Source organism: Syngnathus floridae, unplaced genomic scaffold, assembly GCF_059516105.1.
Source record: "Syngnathus floridae isolate MCC-2025c unplaced genomic scaffold, RoL_Sflo_1.0 HiC_scaffold_47, whole genome shotgun sequence".
NCBI classification, from domain to species: domain Eukaryota; kingdom Metazoa; phylum Chordata; class Actinopteri; order Syngnathiformes; family Syngnathidae; genus Syngnathus; species Syngnathus floridae.
This window is the reverse complement of record NW_028284076.1, coordinates 178,807-202,188: the sequence shown is the minus strand read 5'-3', so window position 1 is coordinate 202,188 and position 23,382 is coordinate 178,807. Positions and strand designations below refer to the sequence as shown.

The 23,382-nt window shown below is 47.7% G+C and overlaps 1 protein-coding gene and 1 long non-coding RNA gene across 4 annotated transcripts; both read left to right on the top strand.

Moving 5' to 3' along the window:
• Positions 1–3,851: 3,851 nt before the first annotated feature.
• Positions 3,852–10,603, top strand: LOC148378389 (janus kinase and microtubule-interacting protein 3-like). Of its 3 annotated transcripts, XM_088367935.1 has the most exons (3): positions 3,852–4,019; positions 10,096–10,158; positions 10,245–10,603. In XM_088367935.1, the coding sequence occupies exons 1-3, from the start codon at positions 3,894–3,896 to the stop codon at positions 10,368–10,370; spliced, it is 315 nt and encodes a 104-aa protein (XP_088224061.1). In that variant the 5' UTR covers positions 3,852–3,893; the 3' UTR covers positions 10,371–10,603. The 3 variants fall into 3 exon arrangements, 1 of the variants encoding a protein (XP_088224061.1); XR_015855935.1 differs by lacking the exons at positions 10,096–10,158; positions 10,245–10,603 and adding an exon at positions 6,802–6,973; XR_015855934.1 differs by lacking the exons at positions 10,096–10,158; positions 10,245–10,603 and adding an exon at positions 4,102–4,914.
• Positions 9,106–9,964, top strand: LOC148378390 (uncharacterized). The gene is made up of 3 exons (XR_015855913.1): positions 9,106–9,172; positions 9,309–9,413; positions 9,558–9,964. It is a non-coding gene; the product is annotated as an uncharacterized LOC148378390 (long non-coding RNA).
• Positions 10,604–23,382: the final 12,779 nt, after the last annotated feature.

The window sequence follows — 23,382 nt, the reverse complement described above, 5'->3', positions numbered from 1 at the left end:
CACCATTCCGCACTGAACAACACCATTCCGCACTGAACGACACCATCCTGCACTGAACAACACCATCCCGCACTGAACAACACCATGCCGCATTAAACAACACCATGCCGCACTGAACAACACCATCCTGCACTGAACAACACCATGCCGCACTGAACAACACCATGCCGCACTGAACAACACCATGCCGCACTGAACAACACCATGCCGCACTGAACATTATGCCGCACTGAACAACATTATGCCGCACTAAACAACATTATGTCGCACTGAACAACACCATGCCGCACTGAACAACACCATGCTGCACTGAACAACATTATGCCGCACTGAACAACACGATCCCGCATTGAACAACACCATCCCGCAGTGAACAACACCATGCCGCATTGAACAACACCATGCCGCACTGAACAACACCATGCTGCACTGAACAACATTATGCTGCACTGAACAACACGATCCTGCATTGAACAACACCATGCCGCACTGAACAACACCATCCTGCACTGAACAACACCATGCCGCACTGAACAACATTATGCCGCACTGAACAACACCATGCCGCACTGAACAACACCATCCCGCACTGAACAACACCATGCCGCATTGAACAACACCATGCCGCACTGAACAACACCATGCTGCACTGAACAACATTATGCTGCACTGAACAACACGATCCTGCATTGAACAACACCATGCCGCACTGAACAACACCATCCTGCACTGAACAACACCATCCTGCACTGAACAACACCACCCCGCAATGAACAACACGATCCCGCATTGAACAACACCATCCCGCACTGAACAACACCATGCCGCACTGAACAACACCATTCCGCACTGAACAACACCATGCCGCACTGAACAACACCATGCCGCACTGAACAACACCATGCCGCACTGAACAACACCATGCCGCACTGAACAACATTATGCCGCACTGAACAACACCATGCCGCACTGAACAACACCATCCCGCACTGAACAACACCATGCCGCATTGAACAACACCATGCCGCACTGAACAACACCATCCTGCACTGAACAACACCATCCCGCACTAAACAACACCATGCCGCACTGAACAACATTATGGCGCACTGGACAACACCATGCCGCACTGAACAACACCATGCCGCACTGAACAACACCATGCCGCACTGAACAACACGATCCCGCATTGAACAACACCATCCTGCACTGAACAACACCATGCCGCACTGAACAACACCATGCCGCACTGAACAACACCATTCCGCACTGAACAACACCATGCCGCACTGAACAACACCATCCTGCACTGAACAACACCATCCCGCACTGAACAACACCATGCCGCATTGAACAAGACCATGCCGCACTGAACAACACCATCCTGCACTGAACAACACCATGCCGCACTGAACAACACCATGCCGCACTGAACAACACCATGCCGCAATGAACAACAATATGCCGCACTGAACAACATTATGCCGCACTAAACAACATTATGTCGCACTGAACAACACCATGCCGCACTGAACAACACCATGCTGCACTGAACAACATTATGCCGCACTGAACAACACGATCCCGCATTGAACAACACCATCCCGCAGTGAACAACACCATGCCGCATTGAACAACACCATGCCGCACTGAACAACACCATGCTGCACTGAACAACATTATGCTGCACTGAACAACACGATCCTGCATTGAACAACACCATGCCGCACTGAACAACACCATCCTGCACTGAACAACACCTTTCCACACTGAACAACACCATGCCGCACTGAACAACATTATGCCGCACTGAACAACACCATGCCGCACTGAACAACACCATGCCGCACTGAACAACACCATGCCGCACTGAACAACACCATGCCGCAATGAACAACACCATCCCGCACTGAACAACACCATGCCGCATTGAACAACACCATGCCGCACTGAACAACACCATCCCGCACTGAACAACACCACCCCGCACTGAACAACACGATCCCGCATTGAACAACACCATCCCGGACTGAACAACACCATGCCGCACTGAACAACACCATTCCGCACTGAACAACACCATGCCGCACTGAACAACACCATGCCGCACTGAACAACACCATGCCGCACTGAACAACACCATGCCGCACTGAACAACATTATGCCGCACTGAACAACACCATGCCGCACTGAACAACACCATCCCGCACTGAACAACACCATGCCGCATTGAACAACACCGTGCCGCACTGAACAACACCATCCTGCACTGAACAACACCATCCCGCACTGAACAACACCATGCCGCACTGAACAACATTATGGCGCACTGAACAACATTATGCCGCACTGAACAACACCATGCCGCACTGAACAACACCATGCCGCACTGAACAACACCATGCCGCACTGAACAACATTATGCCGCACTGAACAACATTATGCCGCACTGAACAACACCATGCCGCACTGAACAACACCATGCCGCACTGAACAACACCATGCCGCACTGAACAACACGACGTCGCACTGAACAACACGACGCCGCACAGAACAACACGACGCCGCACAGAATAACACAATACCGCACAGAACAACACAATACCGCACAAACAGTTTTAGATAATATTACGTCGCAGTCATGTGACGCGGACATGACGTCAATAGGCGGAACTCACGGCAAAATTATAATCCGTGGGCGTGGCTTGCAACAGGAAGTAGGAAAGCGGCAGTTCTGGCAAACAAGACACAGCTGTTAGTAACACGATGACTAACAAGGCAAATATTTTTGTTTTCAGCTTGCAACTTGACCGTCTAGAGCGTACAAGGTAATTACAACTGTTTTTTTTTAGCCCTGAAAAGCGAGGGAGTGTGGCGTTTGGGAGGAATGTCGAACTCGGCGTCTGCTTCCAGCCACAGACGCCAAATTTCGACGATTATTTCGACTGGTCAACGGTTGTAAATTATTGCGTTGACTAAAAACTTTATTTAACTCTACTCTTAACTTTGCCGTTTCAGATATGCGGGTATTACACCGCGGAAATGACGTCAATAGGCTGAACTCTCGCCAAAATTCAAATCTGTGGGCGCAATGGCCTTGAGCGAGACACCGGATACAAACACGACGATTATCAACAGAAATATCTTTATTTTCCGCTTGCAAGTGGACCGTCTAGAGCGTACACGGTAAGTACAACTCATTGTGTTTAAAAAGATTTACGTTTGTGTAGTTTGCGTTGCGTTGTATCTGTGAATGTTGGTTGAGGCTAAATGTTAATGTTTAATTTCATTCCTTTAGGTTCCACGGTGTTTGTTGGCTGTATGTTTTCCACTGCAAGAAGAGGCTCGTATCATTGACCAGCAGGAGCTACAATGGTGAGTACCCCTTTCGTCTTCCATTTATGTTAAACACTTCCTATTTCATGTCTAACAGTACTCGATTTAACAAATAACCATAAATAAATACAGTGTGGGCAGTCACGTTAACATATGTGATTATCCTGCCTAATATGTTTATCACAAATATGTCACTAATCACTAATATGTTTATTTGTTTATCACAACACCTTTGGACCTTCAGCAATCGATTATTTACCTTCATCTACATAGAGACAGAACGATGGTGTCTTAAACATCTCATTCATTTCACCAAATAACTTCACGCAGGTGGATAACGGCCGTCTCGGTCACGCTATGTTGCGTGATGCAGTTTTGAAGAACCAAATGCATTTATTCAATGAATAAGTCAAGCTAGTTCTATGTTTATGATGTTGTAAGTTACGGTACCGATTGAAGTTGAGTTCGAAGCCAGTGGAAAACAGCGCTGCGTTTGTGCTCTCCAGGTACAAATGTTGTGATCTCTGACTGACGACCGGGCGAGACTCGAGTAAGAGATGTCCAAACGAGCTCCGGCAGGGCGGGCCAAGGCGGAGCGAACGGACGCCCTTCAGGCCGCCAATGACGAGCTGAGAACCAAACTGATGGACGTCCAGTTAGAACTTCAGCAGGAGAAGAACAAGGTGAAAACCTCAACAGACAGACACTGCCTGCCTCCCTGCCTGCCTCCCTGCCTGCCTCCCTGCCTGCCTCCCTCCCTCCCAGTTTTCCCGATGTAGATTAGACATGCGTGTGCCATGACTGTGTCAGCCTACATCAACAAATGCACCGAGGACGTCAGCACCACTAAGAATATCATCACCCGGGGCAACCAACGACCCTGGATGACTGAGGAGGTACGTCAAACGCTACGAGCGCGGAACTCTGCCTTCAAGTCTGGCGACAAGGAGACACTGAGGACAGCGAGAGCCAACTTGAACCGTGCCATCAGGATAGCGAAGCGAGACCGCAGTCGAAAATTTCAGGATCGTTTCCACGACGTCAAAAACATCAGGAGTATGTGGCAAGGCATACGGGCGATTACAGACTACAACTCACCCTCCCCCCCCCCCGGTGGGTGTAGTTGATGCTGACTTTCTAAATGGTCTAAATAACTTCTTTGGGAGGTTCGAGGCACTAAACGGCACTCCAGCAGTTAAAACTGTCCCCCATCAGGAAGAGGAGGTACTCTGCCTTGACTCCGCCGATGTGTTGAAGACCCTGAGGAGAGTCAACCCCTGTAAGGCCCCTGGCCCCGACAACATTCCTGGGCGTGTGTTCAGGGAATGTGCAAGTCATCTGGCTGGGGTCATCACAGACATTTTTAACACCTCGCTGGGCCAAGCCACAGTGCCGGCGTGCTTTAAGACTGCCTCCATCATTCCGGTGCCGAAGAAACCTCAAATCACCTCATTTAATGATTACCGGCCTGTTGCACTGACTCCGGTTATGATGAAGTGCTTCGAAAGGCTGCTTAAAGGTCACATCGTTTCCAGACTCCCCCTATTATTTGACCCGTTCCAGTTTGCCGACCGGCAAAACCGCTCCACTCAGGACGCCATCTCCTCCGTTCTTCACCTGAGCCTGGCTCACCTGGAGGAGAAGAACACCCATGTGCGGAGGCTGTTCCTGGACTTCAGCTCAGCGTTTAACACCATCATCCCACAGCATCTGGTAGGAAAATTGGAACACCTGGGCTTCAACACCCCCCTTCGCAACTGGCTGCTAGACTTCCTCACCAACAGACCTCAGTCAGTCCGGGTCGGACAGAACACCTCTGATGTCATCACCCTCAGCACAGGCTCCCTTCAGGGCTGCGTCCTGAGCCCCCTGCTGTGCACCCTGATGACACACGACTGCGTCCTCAGGTTCACCACCAATCACATCGTGAAGTCAGCAGACGACACAACGGTGGTGGGGCTCATCAGAGACAACAACGACCTGGACTACAGAGAGGAGGTGGAGCAGCTGGTGGGCTGGTGCAGAGAAAACAGCCTGATCCTGAATGAGGAGAAGATGAAGGAGATCATCGTCGACTTCAGGAAAAAACAGCCTCACCACGCTCCACTGATCATCAACAGCTCAGCTGTGGAGGTGGTCAGCACCACCAAATTCCTGGGGGTCCACATCACAGAAGACCTCACCTGGACTATGAACACTACGGCACTGGTCAAGAGGGCACAGAAGCGCTTGTACTTCCTGCGGAGGATGAGGAGAGCCCACCTGCCCCCACCCATCATGAGGACGTTCTACAGGAGCACCATAGAGAGCATTCTGACAAGCTGTCTCTCTGTGTGGTGTGGAGGCTGCACCGCCTCCGATTGGAAGAACGTGAGGAGAGTGGTGAGGACAGCAGAGAGGATCATAGGGGCTCCTCTTCCCTCCATTCAGGACATTTCATCTCAGCGCTGCATGTCCCGTGCCCGTAACATCATCAATGACCCATCACACCCCCACCATGGACTGTTCTCCCTGCTGCCCTCTGGGAAGAGGTTTGCAGCATCCGCTGCAGGTCCACCAGGTTCTGCAACAGCTTTTTCCCTGCTGTCATCAGACTGTTGAACACTAGAACTGTTGAGCTCTAAACTGAACTCTGCATCACACATTCACAGAACTGTACTTTATGACACTACGGACCTCTATCTTGCACTATCTCGCACTACCAACTTTACTGAACTTGTATAAACCCTTTAAATAGAAGTTTAATACATGGTTTAGCATTCCTCTGCACACTCTTGAATACTGTTTTGCCTACTTGCACTATTGCATAATTATCACTGCTGCACTTTATACTTATTTTTAATATATATATATATATATATATATATATATATATATAGTATATATGTATATATATATATTTTCATAGGATATGTTACTTCTATTCAACTGCAATATCACTACTTTGTTGTAAGACGTATGCAACGGAATTTCGTTTTGTATGCACCATGTGCAGACAAGATGACAATAAAGTTTGTCTAAGTCTAAGTCATGTCAGGTCAGCTGTCTGGAGAGAGAGAGAAGTCAGGACCTGCGGGCGGAGCACCACCGTGCCACCGCCGCCATGACGGAACTCAAAAGCAAACTCCATGAGGAGAAGCAGAAAGAGTTAGCCATTACCAGGGAGACATTACTGCGGCAGCATGAAATGGAGCTGATGAGAGTGATCAAAATCAAAGATGGAGAGATCCAGCGACTGAATGCCTTGGTCCTCAGCCTGAGGGACGGCTCCATGGACAAGGTGATCCGCTCTATCCGTGTCTGACTATCCGCACGCCACGTCGGGCTTCGATGCGGCCGCTACCGTATTGTGTAGCTTGTCCCCAGTAAGCGTCGCGGCGCTCCGTTGCGGTCTCAACGGCCCGGTGTGGCGCAATGTCTGCTCAGGTGAGGAGGGGGGGCGCTTTGCTGGCGGAGGTGGAGGAGACGCGGCGGTGTCGGGAGACCGAGCGGTGTCGCCTCCACCAGGAGCGCGGAAGAAGCCCTGGCAGCGGCCCAGCAGGCCTGGCAGTCCCGAGCGGCCGAGCTCCGATCGGCTCATCACCAGCATCGGGAGGAGCTGAGCCGAACCAAGAGAGACTGCGAGAGGGAGATCCGCCGACTGGTAGGACTGATCAGATGCGCGGTGCGTGGCTATGTTCCCAATTTCGTTGTATACCTGCAGTGCAATGACACCTAAGGCATTCTATTCTATTCTATTTCACAAGAAGAAAATGTCCGGTTGCTCGCTTCGCTTTTGTCACAGCAAAGGTGTTCTAGTCGATTCAAGAAAAAAATTGGCCGGTTGCTCTCTTTGTTTTTGTCACAATTCTGGCAAATGAGTTTGCCCGCCTGCCTGAGCGCTCCCCGTTTGTACATCCAGACGGATGAGATCAAGCTGAAAGACAGAGCGGTTAGTGTTTTGGATGAAGCCCTGGGGCCGGCCACGTCCACCGCCTTCAGCTGCAGACTCAGGCTGCCGAGCAGCAGATCGCTGCCCTGAGGGATTCCCAAAGGGCGGGCCTAAACTACCCTGGAAGTGGGGTCAACGCCGCTACTAGCAATCCTCTTCATTGCGTAAGCCACCTCATCACACACTTGCAGTACGCATGACTTAGTTCGTTGCTGGAGGAAGGTAGCACAAAAACAGTTTTGAACTTTGAACGAGTGCTTGTGTGTGTGTGTTGCGGGGCGTTTTCAGTCTCAGGAGGATCGGGACACGCGACGGTTTCATCTGAAAATCGCTGAGCTCAGCGCAGTCATCAGGAAACTGGAGGATCGAAACGCCCTGCTTTCTGAAGAGCGCAATGAACTGGTAATTTATTGACGGCACGCTTGAAGGTTTGCGCTACGTTTGATGCGCGCCATCCAGCGAGGCACCCATTGCGCTTGCTTATTAGTTGAGCGGCGCGGCGAGTCGGTTGCCTGGTAGATGTCTTTTATTGGGAGCCAAAGCCACGATTCCGTTCAAACCGATGCAAAAGGAATGGATACGTTCTGGCCCGCGTGTTGTGCGTCTTTCACATCCCGCACTTCATGCTTGCAGCTAAAGCGACTGAGAGAAACAGAAAGCCAGTTTCTGCCACTCCTGTACAAAAACAAACGCCTGAGCAGGAAGAATGAAGAACTCTCGCTGGTGCTGTGTCGCCTTGAAAACAAAGTGCGCTTTGTCACCCAGGAGAACGAGGAGATGGCAAGCTTGGTAAGTCGACGCGGACAACGGCGGCGTGCCAACAGAGTCCACTGCATTTGTGTTCCACAGAGAAGGCCTAGTTCGCTCAATGACCTGGACCGCGGTTGCGGCCAGCAGGACGGTGAAATGGAGTTCCTTCAAGTTGTGGAGCAGCGGCACATCATCGACGACTTGTCCAAGGTCTTCAGGCAGGCGACTCGGTGCACGTACGGCAGCGCCGCGCTCGCTCGCTGTCGCCAGGAAACCTTTTCCGTCCAAAGCTTGGCCGGCGGCCGCCATCCAAAAAATTGGCCCCTTAAATTCCGACCTTTCAAGCAGGAGCATTGTGCGCACGCGTTTGAACACGCTTTAGACTTGTTTTGCCGTTTTCAGCAGCTCAAAGCTCCCGTTTTGTCAGCGCCTTTGCCACTCGCTGTGCGCTGAAAACGACGGACTTGCCCGGCTGCTCAGCCCGTCAACCATGAGCCGCGAGCGCGACGTCATTGTCCGTAGGCAGCTCGTGGCAAAATGCACCCTGTTAGAGTTGCGCTCGCTCCAACTTATTTTGCAAGAACCACACGGGAGACAAGTAAGTTCTTTTGGACACCTGCAGGTGGAGAGTCCATCCGTTGTACGAATGAAGTCTGACTCTCGGCTCCTGCACGAGCATTTTAATTAAGAGAAACAGGGTGGGTGTAAGAGTGGATTGAATAGAGGAAGCCCTTGACCTCTAGTCAAAACATAGCAAGGGGTGTTTTACGACTTTGTGTAGGAAGGGATAAGCGATAGGGATAAATAAGGGATAAATAATATTATTTATTACAGGTCGCAGTCAAAGTCAAAGCAACACAATGATACGATAAAGATAATCTGGAAAACCCTGACACACCCTGTAGTTGTCACTTTTGGAAAAGACGAGCGTCCCTCCAATCATCGCCGGTGACGTGTTTTTCAGGCTCTGGAGACAGGAGCTCATGTCAGAAATGTCATTGTGAGTCGCGTTTGTTTCTGCGCCGGAGCCGTTCGTTCCCTTTGCATCCAAAGAATCTCAAAGGCGGATTATTTGTGTCGACAGGAGAGAGATTTGCTGCTACGATACCGACGTCGAGAATCTCTGAGGAGGAACAAAGCGTGAGGTCCTGCAAGGTGAGTCTGTTTGTTTGCGGCTGCTTGGTGTTGCGCAAGATGAAATGGCCTTTTTCTCGCTATCGTTCTTCTCGTCGATTCATCGTGAGGTGTCGCTTCAGTTTGTTCAGAGAGATGTTTGCTTCCGCGCCCGCAGGTCATCGAAACATTTTACGGCTACGACGAAGACGTGTTGGTGGACTCGGACGGATCGTCCTTGTCTTTTCACACCGACAGAACCCCCGACACGGAACCCGAAGAGGTAGCCCGCCATTTCTGCCAGCGTATTGACACCAAACATTCCTCTTCAGCCTGGAATCGGACTCGTCTTTGCGTCGCGGGTGCTTTGTCGCCGGTCTGACTGATTCTGGTACTAGTGCTGTGTTGCATTGGTGTGTGCATGAAGAGGCGGAGCTTCGCTACCGCCAGCTGACGCAAGAATATCAAGCGCTGCAACGAGCCTACGCTCTGCTAGCCCAGACCAGCGAAAGGGGACTACGACGCCGAGAAGGAGATCAAGGTGGCGCCCCTTCCCGCAACCCCCGGCCGGGTCGCAGCCTCCCCGTTCTCACCCAGCCTCGGGTGTTCTCTGGTCTGAAAGGAGGAGGAGGAGCCTCCCTCCTCCTCCTTTCAGACCAGAGAAAAGCTGATGGTAGAAATGGGTCACTATCAAAGCAGAGTAGCAGATCTGGAGTCAGCGCTGAAGCAACAAGGACAGGTAAGCTCATCAATGAGCACACCTTTTTCTCAGACAAAATAGCTACATTCTTCAGTCACTCATCCGTCTGGCATTACTGGACCAACCCCCCCCCCCCCCCCCCCCCCCCCCGAACGTGGCTGGGAAAATGCGGAGAAAAGCAAATGTCATTTTCCAGTCAACCAAAGAATTTGTGGATGAAAATGACACAACATTCCAAAGCTGTCCACGCGTTTGTCTCTTCTAGAATGTCAAGTGGGTGGAGGAGAAGCAGCTGCTGCGTCAGAGCAATCAGCAGTTGGCCGAAAAGGTGACGGAAAGAAAGGCGCTGGGCGGAGTCGCTTGGCGTCACACCTGTCGGGAAGCCCCGCAGATGAGGTCTGACTGTCTTTTCAGGTCAGGCGGATGGAGGCGGAAGAAGCGCGTCTGAAAGAGCACATCCAGGATATCCGAGACCAAAACGAACTGCTTGAGTTCCGCATCCTGGAGCTGGAGGTGGGAAGACTCGCACAAGCGTGTTGAGGCCAGAGATGTGACGGACGGACGGACGGACGGACGGACGGATGCATGCCTCTGCCTTTCAGGAGAGGGAGTGGCGCTCCCCCGTCTTGAAGTTTCTGCAAGTCCGTTTCCCAGACGGCCTCAGCCCTTTGCAGATCTACTGCGAGGCCGAGGGCGTGAGCGTACGTAAGGCGTCCCTCGCAACCCTAACCTTAACCCGAGGTCCCAGAACACCTTACATTGCTCCTTGCGCCTTTCCCCCGGACATCGTCATCAGTGATCTGATGAAGAAGCTGGACATCCTGGGCTATAACGCCGTAAGTGTATGTCGAACTCCTTATGTTCGCACTCCACGAGACTCGGCGGCTCAAATGTGACTTTTGGAAGGCTTTGCGCTGAAAGAAGCTTGTTGACGCTGTGCCTTTGGGCTCTTGCAGAATCTCACCAACGAGGAGCAGGTGGTCGTGATTCACGCCAGGACCCTTCTCACCCTAGCCGAGAAGGTAACGCGCACGTCCACGCACGCTCTCGCATTCTGCTTATGTGACAGCAGCCTTTCCTCAGTGGTTAGAATACATCAAAGTGACCAAGTCAGCACTTCAACAGAAGATGTTGGACATTGAAAGTGAGAAGGTAGACAGACACGCGACATCAGCCAAGGGGAACTCCGGCAATGTGCCCCAACAATTCTGACCTTGAGCTGTGCTAGGATATGTTCTGCAAGCAGAAGGGCTACCTGGATGAAGAGTTGGACTTCAGGAAGTGTTCCATGGACCAGGCTCATAAGGTAAGCCGCCCTCAAATCTCCCGCCGGACCACTGATGGACGAGGATTGCGGCCCAGAGGATCCTGGAGCTGGAGGCCATGTTGTACGAGGCGCTACCGCAGCGGGACTGCCCCGCCACGGACGGCGAAAAAGCCAGCCACGCTGGCGTGAATGACGTGCTGACGGCGGATCAGAGAGAAGAGCTTAGGAGCGCCGTGGACCAATGGAAGCGAGCCCTGATGTGCGAGTTGAGGGAGCGCGACGCTTGCATCCTCCAAGAGAGAATGGATCTGCTGCACAGCGCGCAACAGGTAAGGGCCCAAAGCCAGCCCGGCACTTACTTGCACGCTTACTGGCTTTTGAATGCCACTTTCCATTTGTCCGTCCTAGAGGAACAAAGAGCTGAAAGAATTCATCGAAGCTCAGAAGAGACAAATCAAACAATTGGAGGAGAAGTTTCTGTTTCTCTTTCTATTCTTCTCCTTGGCCTTCATTCTGTGGCCCTAACACCAGCTGGTGAGTGAGCTCCAGCGGCACCGCACTCGACACCTCCGATACACTGCCAGCCGGTCTCAGACGTTGGCAGACGCTCCGATGCCAACGTATACCCCCCGCCACGGTGACAGAGGCACCGCGTCACACCGGCGCTCATCCAATCAGAAGGCAGGAAAAGCAAATTCACATGCAGGGCACTTTTGAACCAGAAGAGAGCGCCACAAAAAACGGTTGTTGCCCCAAACGCGCACTAAAAAGGGTCAGAATAACAAGAGTCCCACTGGCCAGCCGGGGCCACCCGTCCAGCTGTTTCTTCAGGGGGGAAAAAAATTGGAGTCACCGGTGAGTACATTTTGCATTTAGCTCTGCTTTTCTGCTTCTGTCTTCAAGTGTGTGGCATCCTGCGATCAAAGAGTCAGCCAACCCCAAAGCGGTTGACCTCAACGTCCCACCACCATGCCTACCAGAGCAGGTGACGTGATGCTTTGGACATCCTTCCGTCTCAGATGCCCAAAAGTACTCTTTGCCACATCTGCGGCAATACGGTGTCTTTTCAAAGGTGCAAATAAATCCAGCGTGGGCGGAACACGCACGTCTTCGGTTTTTCCCGCTTTGTTTGTGTGACAGCTGTTGTGAAAATTTTATACAAATAAAGTTGTATAGTACAGGTTTGGCCAAGCCGCAACTCCCGAACCGCATGCGGCTCTTTTATGTTCATATCAACATTTGTGTGTGTGTGTGTGTGTGTGTGTGGGGGGGGGGGTTGTGCGTGTTGGCTTCACTTGAGTTCAATTTGGTATTTTGGTCAAAAGCGCATGTGGTGAAATTCCACAAAGTAGGATGGGCAAACACATTTCTTTAAACTATGAGTGTCAATTGGGCTCTCGAAATGGCAGGGAAAAGATGCACAGCAAAACGAAAATACGTAGATGAACACAGGACGTTTTAATCAGAGTGGGAAAGTTTCTATTTTTTGTTGAACGTGATGGCAAACCATTCTGCCTGATATGTCAGACCTCAGCGCATTTCAAAGATTCAAATCTTCAGCGCCATGCACTTCAGCTCACTCCATGCTAACATTGATCAGGCGTCGAACCCGCATCATCATGCTTAAGAGGTGGCCATGCTAACCAGTGCGCCATTATGTCAACGCATAATAACTAAGTCTACTGGTCAAAACAGCGGTTACTATATGACGTCGCTACGTCGTGGTCACGTGACGCAGACAAGACGTCAATGGACGTGGGCAGAGTTAACTTGTTTAAAAGGGAGTAGGCAGAAGAAATATTTAATTTATTTAAATCTATTTTGAGTGCACACCATTATGCCAATGCATAACAACTGTAAATCTACTAAACAAAACAGCGGTTGCTATATGACATCTGCCACGTCGTGGTCACGTGACATACGTGACGTCGATGGGCGTAACTTTCGCCGGAATTCAAATCCGCGGGGAGAGTTAACTTGTTTAAAAGAGAGTGGGCAGAAGAATTATTTAATTTATTTAAATCTATTTGGTGTGTGCGCCATTATGTCAATGCATAACAACTGTAAGTCTACTAAACAAAACAGCGGTTGCTATTTGACGTCTGCCACGTCGTGGTCACGTGACGCGGACGTGACGTCGACGCCTACTTTACATCCCACCGATCACAGGACTCCTCGGCTGCATAACCGTGCCCCCTTCCCAACCAATCGGATTTGCTATACGCGAAAACGACGCCAATGGAAAGAGCTTCCGCCCAAATTTAAATCCGTGGGCGTGGCTCGCAGCAGGAAGTAGGAAAATGGCGGCGATGTTGACAAAGACACAGCGGATGGTAACATACGACTAACAAGAGAAATATTTTTATTTTCTGCTTGCAACTGGACCGTCCAGAGCGTACACGGTAAGTACAACTCATCGTTTTTAAAAAGAAGTACTTTTGTTGCCCTGAAAAGCGAGTGAGCGTGGCGTTTGTGGGGGACGTCGAATTTCGACGATTCTTTCTGGTCAACGGTTGTAAATGATTGTGTTGATTAAAAAAGAAAACTTGATGTAACTCTACTTTTAACTGCCGTTTCAGATAGATTTGGAATTGCATCACATCCAATTTTGCCTAGAGCGTACACGGTAAGTAACACTCGTTGTGTTTAAGGAGATTTACGTTTGTAATAGCAGAAGTGTAGCCGCGTTGCGTTGTACGTGTGAATGTTGGTCCGGGCGAAATGTTAATGTTTAATTTCATTCCTTTAGGTTCCACGGTGTTTGTTGGCTGCAAGTTTTCCACTGCAAGAAGAGGCTCATATCATTGACCAGGAGCGAGCTACAATGGTGAGTAGCCATAACATTTATGTTAAACACTTCCTATTTCATGTCTAACAGTACTTGATTTAACAAATAACCATAAATAAATACAGTGTGGGCACTGAAGTTAACATATGTGATTATACTGCCTAATCTGTCACCGAGTAGATTGTTGCAAAGTAATATAAGATCCAAAGTTGTAATTCAGAATAGTTTTCAAAAGAAGGCCATTAGAATTATATACAAGTCTGATTACCCCGAACAAGCTATTAATTAAATCACAAATTCTTCAATTCAAAGATTTGGTAGATTATCAGACAAATAATGTCTAACAGTAATTGATTTAACACATCACGATAAGTAGATTGAGTGTGGGCACTCTCAAGTTAACATATGTGATTATACTGCCTAATCTGTTACAGAGTATGTTGTTGCCAAGTAATGTAGAATAGATCCAAAGTAGTAATCCAGAATAGTTTTGAAGAGGCCATTAGAATGATAAACAAATCTGATTACCTTGAACATAATAACAAGCTAAGTGTTTAATATGTCCTATGAAGTCAAAATTGGGCACCATCATGTGGTGAAATTTGGAATTGCATCACATCCAATTTTGCCTGGGAACAAACAGATTACATAAATCTTAGTTTTGAATAAGCCACTCCTTCTCAAACAAGTAAACTCTGCCCATTTTGCGCAGTAGATGTTCTGTTAATATCTAGTATTTATACAAAGTCATAATTTAAATTGCTTTCAACCTTCATTCATCGGTTCAACCAACATTACTCGCTCTTCTTACCAACTTGTATTGATTTAACTAAGCGTTTAATACTTCCTATCAGGTCTCAAATCGAGATTTGGCAAAATACAATTTCAGCAAATCCAATTTTGCCAGGGAACAAAAATAGATTAAATAAACTAAATAAGTCCTCTTCCCATTAAATAAATCAGAAAAGTCTGTCTTGTAACCAGTCCTCTTCAAACAAGTAAAGTCTGCCCATTTTGTGCCGTAGATTTTGTGTCTATGCCTAGTATTTAAACAAAATCATAATTTAAACGACTTCTTTCCTTCATTCACTTTGGAAATTTGGAATTGCAGCAAATCGAATTTTGGCAGGGAACAAAAATAGATCAATTAAACTAAATAAGTCTTCTTCCCATTAAATAAATTAAAAAAGTCTGTCTTGTAACCAGTCCTTTTCAAACAAGTAAAGTCTGCCCATTTTGTGCCGTCGATTTTGTGTTAATGCCTAGTATTTATACAAAATCATAATTTAAAGGACTTCATTCCTTCATTCACTTTGGAAATTTGGAATTGCAGCACATCAAATTTTGCCTGGGAAGAAAAGTAGATTAAATAAATTTAATAAGTCTTACTACTTCCCATTAAATAAATTAAATACGTCTTACTTGTTCCCACTCCTTTTCAAAACAGTAGTTTAAAACGAGGGCCCTTCACTCAATCTTTAACCCCAACCCCGCACGTTGTGTTGTATCTGTGAATGTTGGTTGTGGCCAAATGATAGTTTTCTTTCATTCGTTTAGGTTCCAAGAAAACTTGATGTAACTCTACTTTTAACTGCCGTTTCAGATAAGCGGGTATTACGTCGCAGTCATGTGCCGTGGATATGACGTAATTGCCCGAACCTCCGCCAAAATTCAAATCTGTTGGCGCGATGGCCGTGAGCCACTGAGCAGCGACGATTATCAACAGAAATATCTTTATTTTCTGCTTGCAACTGGACCGTCTAGAGCGTACACGGTAAGTAACACTCATTGTGTTTAAGGAGATTTACGTTTGTAATAGCAGAAGTGTAGCCGCGTTGCGTTGTACGTGTGAAAATTGGTCGAGGCGAAATGTTAATGTTTAATTTCATTCCTTTAGGTTCCACGGTGTTTGTTGGCTGCAAGTTTTCCACTGCAAGAAGAGGCTCGTATCATTGACCAGGAGCGAGCTACAATGGTGAGTAGCCATAACATTTATGTTAAACACTTCCTATTTCATGTCTAACTGTACTTGATTTAACAAATAACCATAAATAAATACAGTGTGGGCACTGAAGTTAACATATGTGATTATACTGCCTAATCTGTCACGGAGTAGATTGTTGCAAAGTAATATAAGATCCAAAGTTGTAATTCAGAATAGTTTTCAAAAGAAGGCCATTAGAATTATATACAAGTCTGATTACCCTTAACATAACAACAAGCTATTAATTAAATCACAAATTCTTCAATTCAAAGATTTGGTAGATTATCAGACAAATAATGTCTAACAGTAATTGATTTAACACATCACGATAAGTAGATTGAGTGTGGGCACTCTCAAGTTAACAGATATGATTATACTGCCTAATCTGTTACAGAGTATGTTGTTGCCAAGTAATGTAGAATAGATCCAAAGTAGTAATCCAGAATAGTTTTGAAGAGGCCATTAGAATAATAAACAAATCTGATTACCTTGAACATAATAACAAGCTAAGTGTTTAATATGTCCTATGAAGTCAAAATTGGGCACCATCATGTGGTGAAATTTGGAATTGCATCACATCCAATTTTGCCTGGGAACAAACAGATTAAATAAATCTTAGTTTTGAATAAGCCACTCCTTCTCAAACAAGTAAACTCTGCCCATTTCGCGCAGTAGATGTTCTGTTAATATCTAGTATTTATACAAAGTCATAATTTAAATTGCTTTCAACCTTCATTCATCGGTTCAACCAACATTACTCGCTCTTATTACCAACTTGTATTGATTTAACTAAGCGTTTAATACTTCCTATCAGGTCTCAAGGCAAGATTTGGCAAAATACAATTTCAGCAAATCCAATTTTGCCAGGGAACAAAAATAGATTAAATAAACTAAATAAGTCTTCTTCCCATTAAATAAATCAGAAAAGTCTGTCTTGTAACCAGTCCTCTTCAAACAAGTAAAGTCTGCCCATTTTGTGCCGTAGATTTTGTGTCTATGCCTAGTATTTAAACAAAATCATAATTTAAACGACTTCTTTCCTTCATTCACTTTGGAAATTTGGAATTGCAGCAAATCGAATTTTGCCAGGGAACAAAAATAGATCAATTAAACTAAATAAGTCTTCTTCCCATTAAATAAATTAAAAAAGTCTGTCTTGTAACCAGTCCTTTTCAAACAAGTAAAGTCTGCCCATTTTGTGCCGTCGATTTTGTGTTAATGCCTAGTATTTATACAAAATCATAATTTAAAGGACTTCATTCCTTCATTCACTTTGGAAATTTGGAATTGCAGCACATCAAATTTTGCCTGGGAAGAAAAGTAGATTAAATAAATTTAATAAGTCTTACTACTTCCCATTAAATAAATTAAATACGTCTTACTTGTTCCCACTCCTTTACAAAAAAGTAGTTTAAAACGAGGTCCCTTCACTCAACCTTTAACCCTATTTATTCACCTTCTAGGCTAAGTGTTAAAGGCTAAGTGTTAAAGGCTAAGTGTTAGAGGCTAAGTGCCAGAGGCTAGGCGCCAGAGGCGAGTTTTTGTGGGCTGAAGTTTTAGTGGGGTTAGTGTGAATACAATCCAAAAGAATACAACAGAATACAATACAATAGAATATAATACATAGATTAAATTCAATAGCTCTTACTACTTCCCATTAAATAAATTAAATACGTCTTACTTGTTCCCAATCCTTTTCAAAAAAGTAGTTTAAAACGAGGGCCCTTCACTCAACCTTTAACCTCAACCCCGCACGTCACATTGTGTTGTATCTGTGAATGTTGGTTGTGGCCAAATGATAGTTTTCTTTCATTCGTTTAGGTTCCACGGTGTTTGTTGGCTATGTTTTCCACTGTCAGAAGGATGAAAATACAAAGTACAACGCTTGGACGTGGGCGAAGACGTCACCGGTGAGTCCTTCCTTCCTATTTATTTACCTTCTAGATGCTAGAGGCTAAGTGTTAGAGGCTAAGTGTTAGAGGCTAAGTGTTAAACACAATACGAACAACACAACGATACTGCACTGAACAACACGATACCGCACTGAGAAACACGATACCGCACTGAACAACACGATACCGCACTGAACAACACCATGCCGCACTGAACACCATGCCACACTGAACAACACCATCCCGCACTGAACAACACCATGCCGCACTAAACAACACCATGCCGCACTGAACAACACCATGCCTCACTGAACGACACCATGCCGCACTGAAAGACACCATGCCGCACTGAACGACACCATGCCGCACTGAAAGACACCATCCCGCACTGAACACCATGCCGCACTGAACAACACCATCCTGCACTGAACAACACCATCCCGCACTGAACAACACCATGCCGCACTGAACAACATTATGCCGCACTGAACATTATGCCGCACTGAACAACACCATGCCGCACTGAACAACACCATGCCGCACTGAACAACATTATGCCGCACTGAACAACACCATGCCGCACTGAACAACACCATGCCGCACTGAACAACACCATGCCGCACTGAACAACATTATGCCGCACTGAACAACACCATGCCGCACTGAACAACACCATCCTGCACTGAACAACACCATTCCGCATTGAACACCATGCCGCACTGAACAACACCATCCCGCACTGAGCAACACCATCCCGCACTGAACAACACCATGCCGCACTGAACAACATTATGCCGCACTGAACAACATTATGCCGCACTGAACAACATCATGCCGCACTGAACAACACCATGCCGCACTGAACAACACCATGCCGCACTGAACAACATTATAACGCACTGAACAACACCATCCCGCACTGAACAACACCATGCCGCACTAAACAACATTATGCCGCACTGAACAACACCATGCCGCACTGAACAACACCATCCTGCACTGAACAACACCATCCCGCACTGAACAACACCATGCCGCACTGAACAACACCATGCCGCACTGAACAACACCATCCCGCACTGAACAACACCATGCCGCACTGAACAACATTATGGCGCACTGAACAACATTATGCCGCCCTGAACAACACCATGCCGCACTGAACAACACCATGCCGCACTGAACAACACCATGCCGCAATGAACAACACCATCCCGCACTGAACAACACCATGCCGCACTGAGCAACACCATGCCGCACTGAACAACACCATCCTGCACTGAACAACACCATGCCGCACTGAACAACACCATGCCGCACTGAACAACACCATGCCGCAATGAACAACACCATCCCGCACTGAACAACACCATGCCGCACTGAGCAACACCATGCCGCACTGAACAACACCATCCTGCACTGAACAACACCATGCCGCACTGAACAACACCATTCCGCACTGAACAACACCATGCCGCACTGAACAACATTACGCTGCACTGAACAACACCATGCCGCACTGAACAACACCATGCCGCACTGAACAACACCATGCCGCATTGAACAACACCATGCCGCATTGAACAACACCATGCCGCACTGAACAACACCATCCTGCACTGAACAACACCAAGCCGCATTGAACAACACCATCCTGCACTGAACAACACCATCCCGCACTGAACAACACCATCCCGCATTGAACAACACCATCCTGCACTGAACAACACCATGCCGCACTGAACAACACCATCCCGCACTGAACAACACCATGCCGCATTAAACAACACCATGCCGCACTGAACAACACCATCCTGCACTGAACAACACCATGCCGCACTGAACAACACCATGCCGCACTGAACAACACCATGCCGCACTGAACAACACCATGCCGCACTGAACAACATTATGCCGCACTGAACAACATTATGCCGCACTGAACAACATTATGCCGCACTAAACAACATTATGTCGCACTGAACAACACCATGCCGCACTGAACAACACCATGCTGCACTGAACAACATTATGCCGCACTGAACAACACGATCCCGCATTGAACAACACCATCCCGCAGTGAACAACACCATGCCGCATTGAACAACACCATGCTGCACTGAACAACACGATCCTGCACTGAACAACATTATGCTGCACTGAACAACACGATCCTGCATTGAACAACACCATGCCGCACTGAACAACACCATCCTGCACTGAACAACACCATGCCGCACTGAACAACATTATGCCGCACTGAACAACACCATGCCGCACTGAACAACACCATCCCGCACTGAACAACACCATGCCGCATTGAACAACACCATGCCGCACTGAACAACACCATGCTGCACTGAACAACATTATGCTGCACTGAACAACACGATCCTGCATTGAACAACACCATGCCGCACTGAACAACACCATCCTGCACTGAACAACACCATCCTGCACTGAACAACACCACCCCGCAATGAACAACACGATCCCGCATTGAACAACACCATCCCGCACTGAACAACACCATGCCGCACTGAACAACACCATTCCGCACTGAACAACACCATGCCGCACTGAACAACACCATGCCGCACTGAACAACACCATGCCGCACTGAACAACACCATGCCGCACTGAACAACATTATGCCGCACTGAACAACACCATGCCGCACTGAACAACACCATCCCGCACTGAACAACACCATGCCGCATTGAACAACACCATGCCGCACTGAACAACACCATCCTGCACTGAACAACACCATCCCGCACTAAACAACACCATGCCGCACTGAACAACATTATGGCGCACTGGACAACATTATGCCGCACTGGACAACACCATGCCGCACTGAACAACACCATGCCGCACTGAACAACACCATGCCGCACTGAACAACACCATGCCGCACTGAACAACACCATGCCGCACTGAACAACACGATCCCGCATTGAACAACACCATCCTGCACTGAACAACACCATGCCGCACTGAACAACACCATGCCGCACTGAACAACACCATTCCGCACTGAACAACACCATGCCGCACTGAACAACACCATCCTGCACTGAACAACACCATCCCGCACTGAACAACACCATGCCGCATTGAACAAGACCATGCCGCACTGAACAACACCATCCTGCACTGAACAACACCATGCCGCACTGAACAACACCATGCCGCACTGAACAACACCATGCCGCAATGAACAACAATATGCCGCACTGAACAACATTATGCCGCACTAAACAACATTATGTCGCACTGAACAACACCATGCCGCACTGAACAACACCATGCTGCACTGAACAACATTATGCCGCACTGAACAACACGATCCCGCATTGAACAACACCATCCCGCAGTGAACAACACCATGCCGCATTGAACAACACCATGCCGCACTGAACAACACCATGCTGCACTGAACAACATTATGCTGCACTGAACAACACGATCCTGCATTGAACAACACCATGCCGCACTGAACAACACCATCCTGCACTGAACAACACCTTTCCACACTGAACAACACCATGCCGCACTGAACAACATTATGCCGCACTGAACAACACCATGCCGCACTGAACAACACCATGCCGCACTGAACAACACCATGCCGCACTGAACAACACCATGCCGCAATGAACAACACCATCCCGCACTGAACAACACCATGCCGCATTGAACAACACCATGCCGCACTGAACAACACCATCCCGCACTGAACAACACCACCCCGCACTGAACAACACGATCCCGCATTGAACAACACCATCCCGGACTGAACAACACCATGCCGCACTGAACAACACCATTCCGCACTGAACAACACCATGCCGCACTGAACAACACCATGCCGCACTGAACAACACCATGCCGCACTGAACAACACCATGCCGCACTGAACAACATTATGCCGCACTGAACAACACCATGCCGCACTGAACAACACCATCCCGCACTGAACAACACCATGCCGCATTGAACAACACCGTGCCGCACTGAACAACACCATCCTGCACTGAACAACACCATCCCGCACTGAACAACACCATGCCGCACTGAACAACATTATGGCGCACTGAACAACATTATGCCGCACTGAACAACACCATGCCGCACTGAACAACACCATGCCGCACTGAACAACACCATGCCGCACTGAACAACATTATGCCGCACTGAACAACATTATGCCGCACTGAACAACACCATGCCGCACTGAACAACACCATGCCGCACTGAACAACACCATGCCGCACTGAACAACACGACGTCGCACTGAACAACACGACGCCGCACAGAACAACACGACGCCGCACAGAATAACACAATACCGCACAGAACAACACAATACCGCACAAACAGTTTTAGATAATATTACGTCGCAGTCATGTGACGCGGACATGACGTCAATAGGCGGAACTCACGGCAAAATTATAATCCGTGGGCGTGGCTTGCAACAGGAAGTAGGAAAGCGGCAGTTCTGGCAAACAAGACACAGCTGTTAGTAACACGATGACTAACAAGGCAAATATTTTTGTTTTCAGCTTGCAACTTGACCGTCTAGAGCGTACAAGGTAATTACAACTGTTTTTTTTTAGCCCTGAAAAGCGAGGGAGTGTGGCGTTTGGGAGGAATGTCGAACTCGGCGTCTGCTTCCAGCCACAGACGCCAAATTTCGACGATTATTTCGACTGGTCAACGGTTGTAAATTATTGCGTTGACTAAAAACTTTATTTAACTCTACTCTTAACTTTGCCGTTTCAGATATGCGGGTATTACACCGCGGAAATGACGTCAATAGGCTGAACTCTCGCCAAAATTCAAATCTGTGGGCGCAATGGCCTTGAGCGAGACACCGGATACAAACACGACGATTATCAACAGAAATATCTTTATTTTCCGCTTGCAAGTGGACCGTCTAGAGCGTACACGGTAAGTACAACTCATTGTGTTTAAAAAGATTTACGTTTGTGTAGTTTGCGTTGCGTTGTATCTGTGAATGTTGGTTGAGGCTAAATGTTAATGTTTAATTTCATTCCTTTAGGTTCCACGGTGTTTGTTGGCTGTATGTTTTCCACTGCAAGAAGAGGCTCGTATCATTGACCAGCAGGAGCTACAATGGTGAGTACCCCTTTCGTCTTCCATTTATGTTAAACACTTCCTATTTCATGTCTAACAGTACTCGATTTAACAAATAACCATAAATAAATACAGTGTGGGCAGTCACGTTAACATATGTGATTATCCTGCCTAATATGTTTATCACAAATATGTCACTAATCACTAATATGTTTATTTGTTTATCACAACACCTTTGGACCTTCAGCAATCGATTATTTACCTTCATCTACATAGAGACAGAACGATGGTGTCTTAAACATCTCATTCATTTCACCAAATAACTTCACGCAGGTGGATAACGGCCGTCTCGGTCACGCTATGTTGCGTGATGCAGTTTTGAAGAACCAAATGCATTTATTCAATGAATAAGTCAAGCTAGTTCTATGTTTATGATGTTGTAAGTTACGGTACCGATTGAAGTTGAGTTCGAAGCCAGTGGAAAACAGCGCTGCGTTTGTGCTCTCCAGGTACAAATG

Bases quoted from the DNA above. Each gene is read 5' to 3' on its own strand.
- LOC148378389 (XM_088367935.1), top strand. From the start codon at position 3,894: ATGTCCAAACGAGCTCCGGCAGGGCGGGCCAAGGCGGAGCGAACGGAC. The intron at 4,020-10,095 runs GTGAAAACCTCA...TGTCTCTTCTAG, and splicing joins TTCAGCAGGAGAAGAACAAG to AATGTCAAGTGGGTGGAGGA. The intron at 10,159-10,244 runs GTGACGGAAAGA...CTGTCTTTTCAG, and splicing joins ATCAGCAGTTGGCCGAAAAG to GTCAGGCGGATGGAGGCGGA.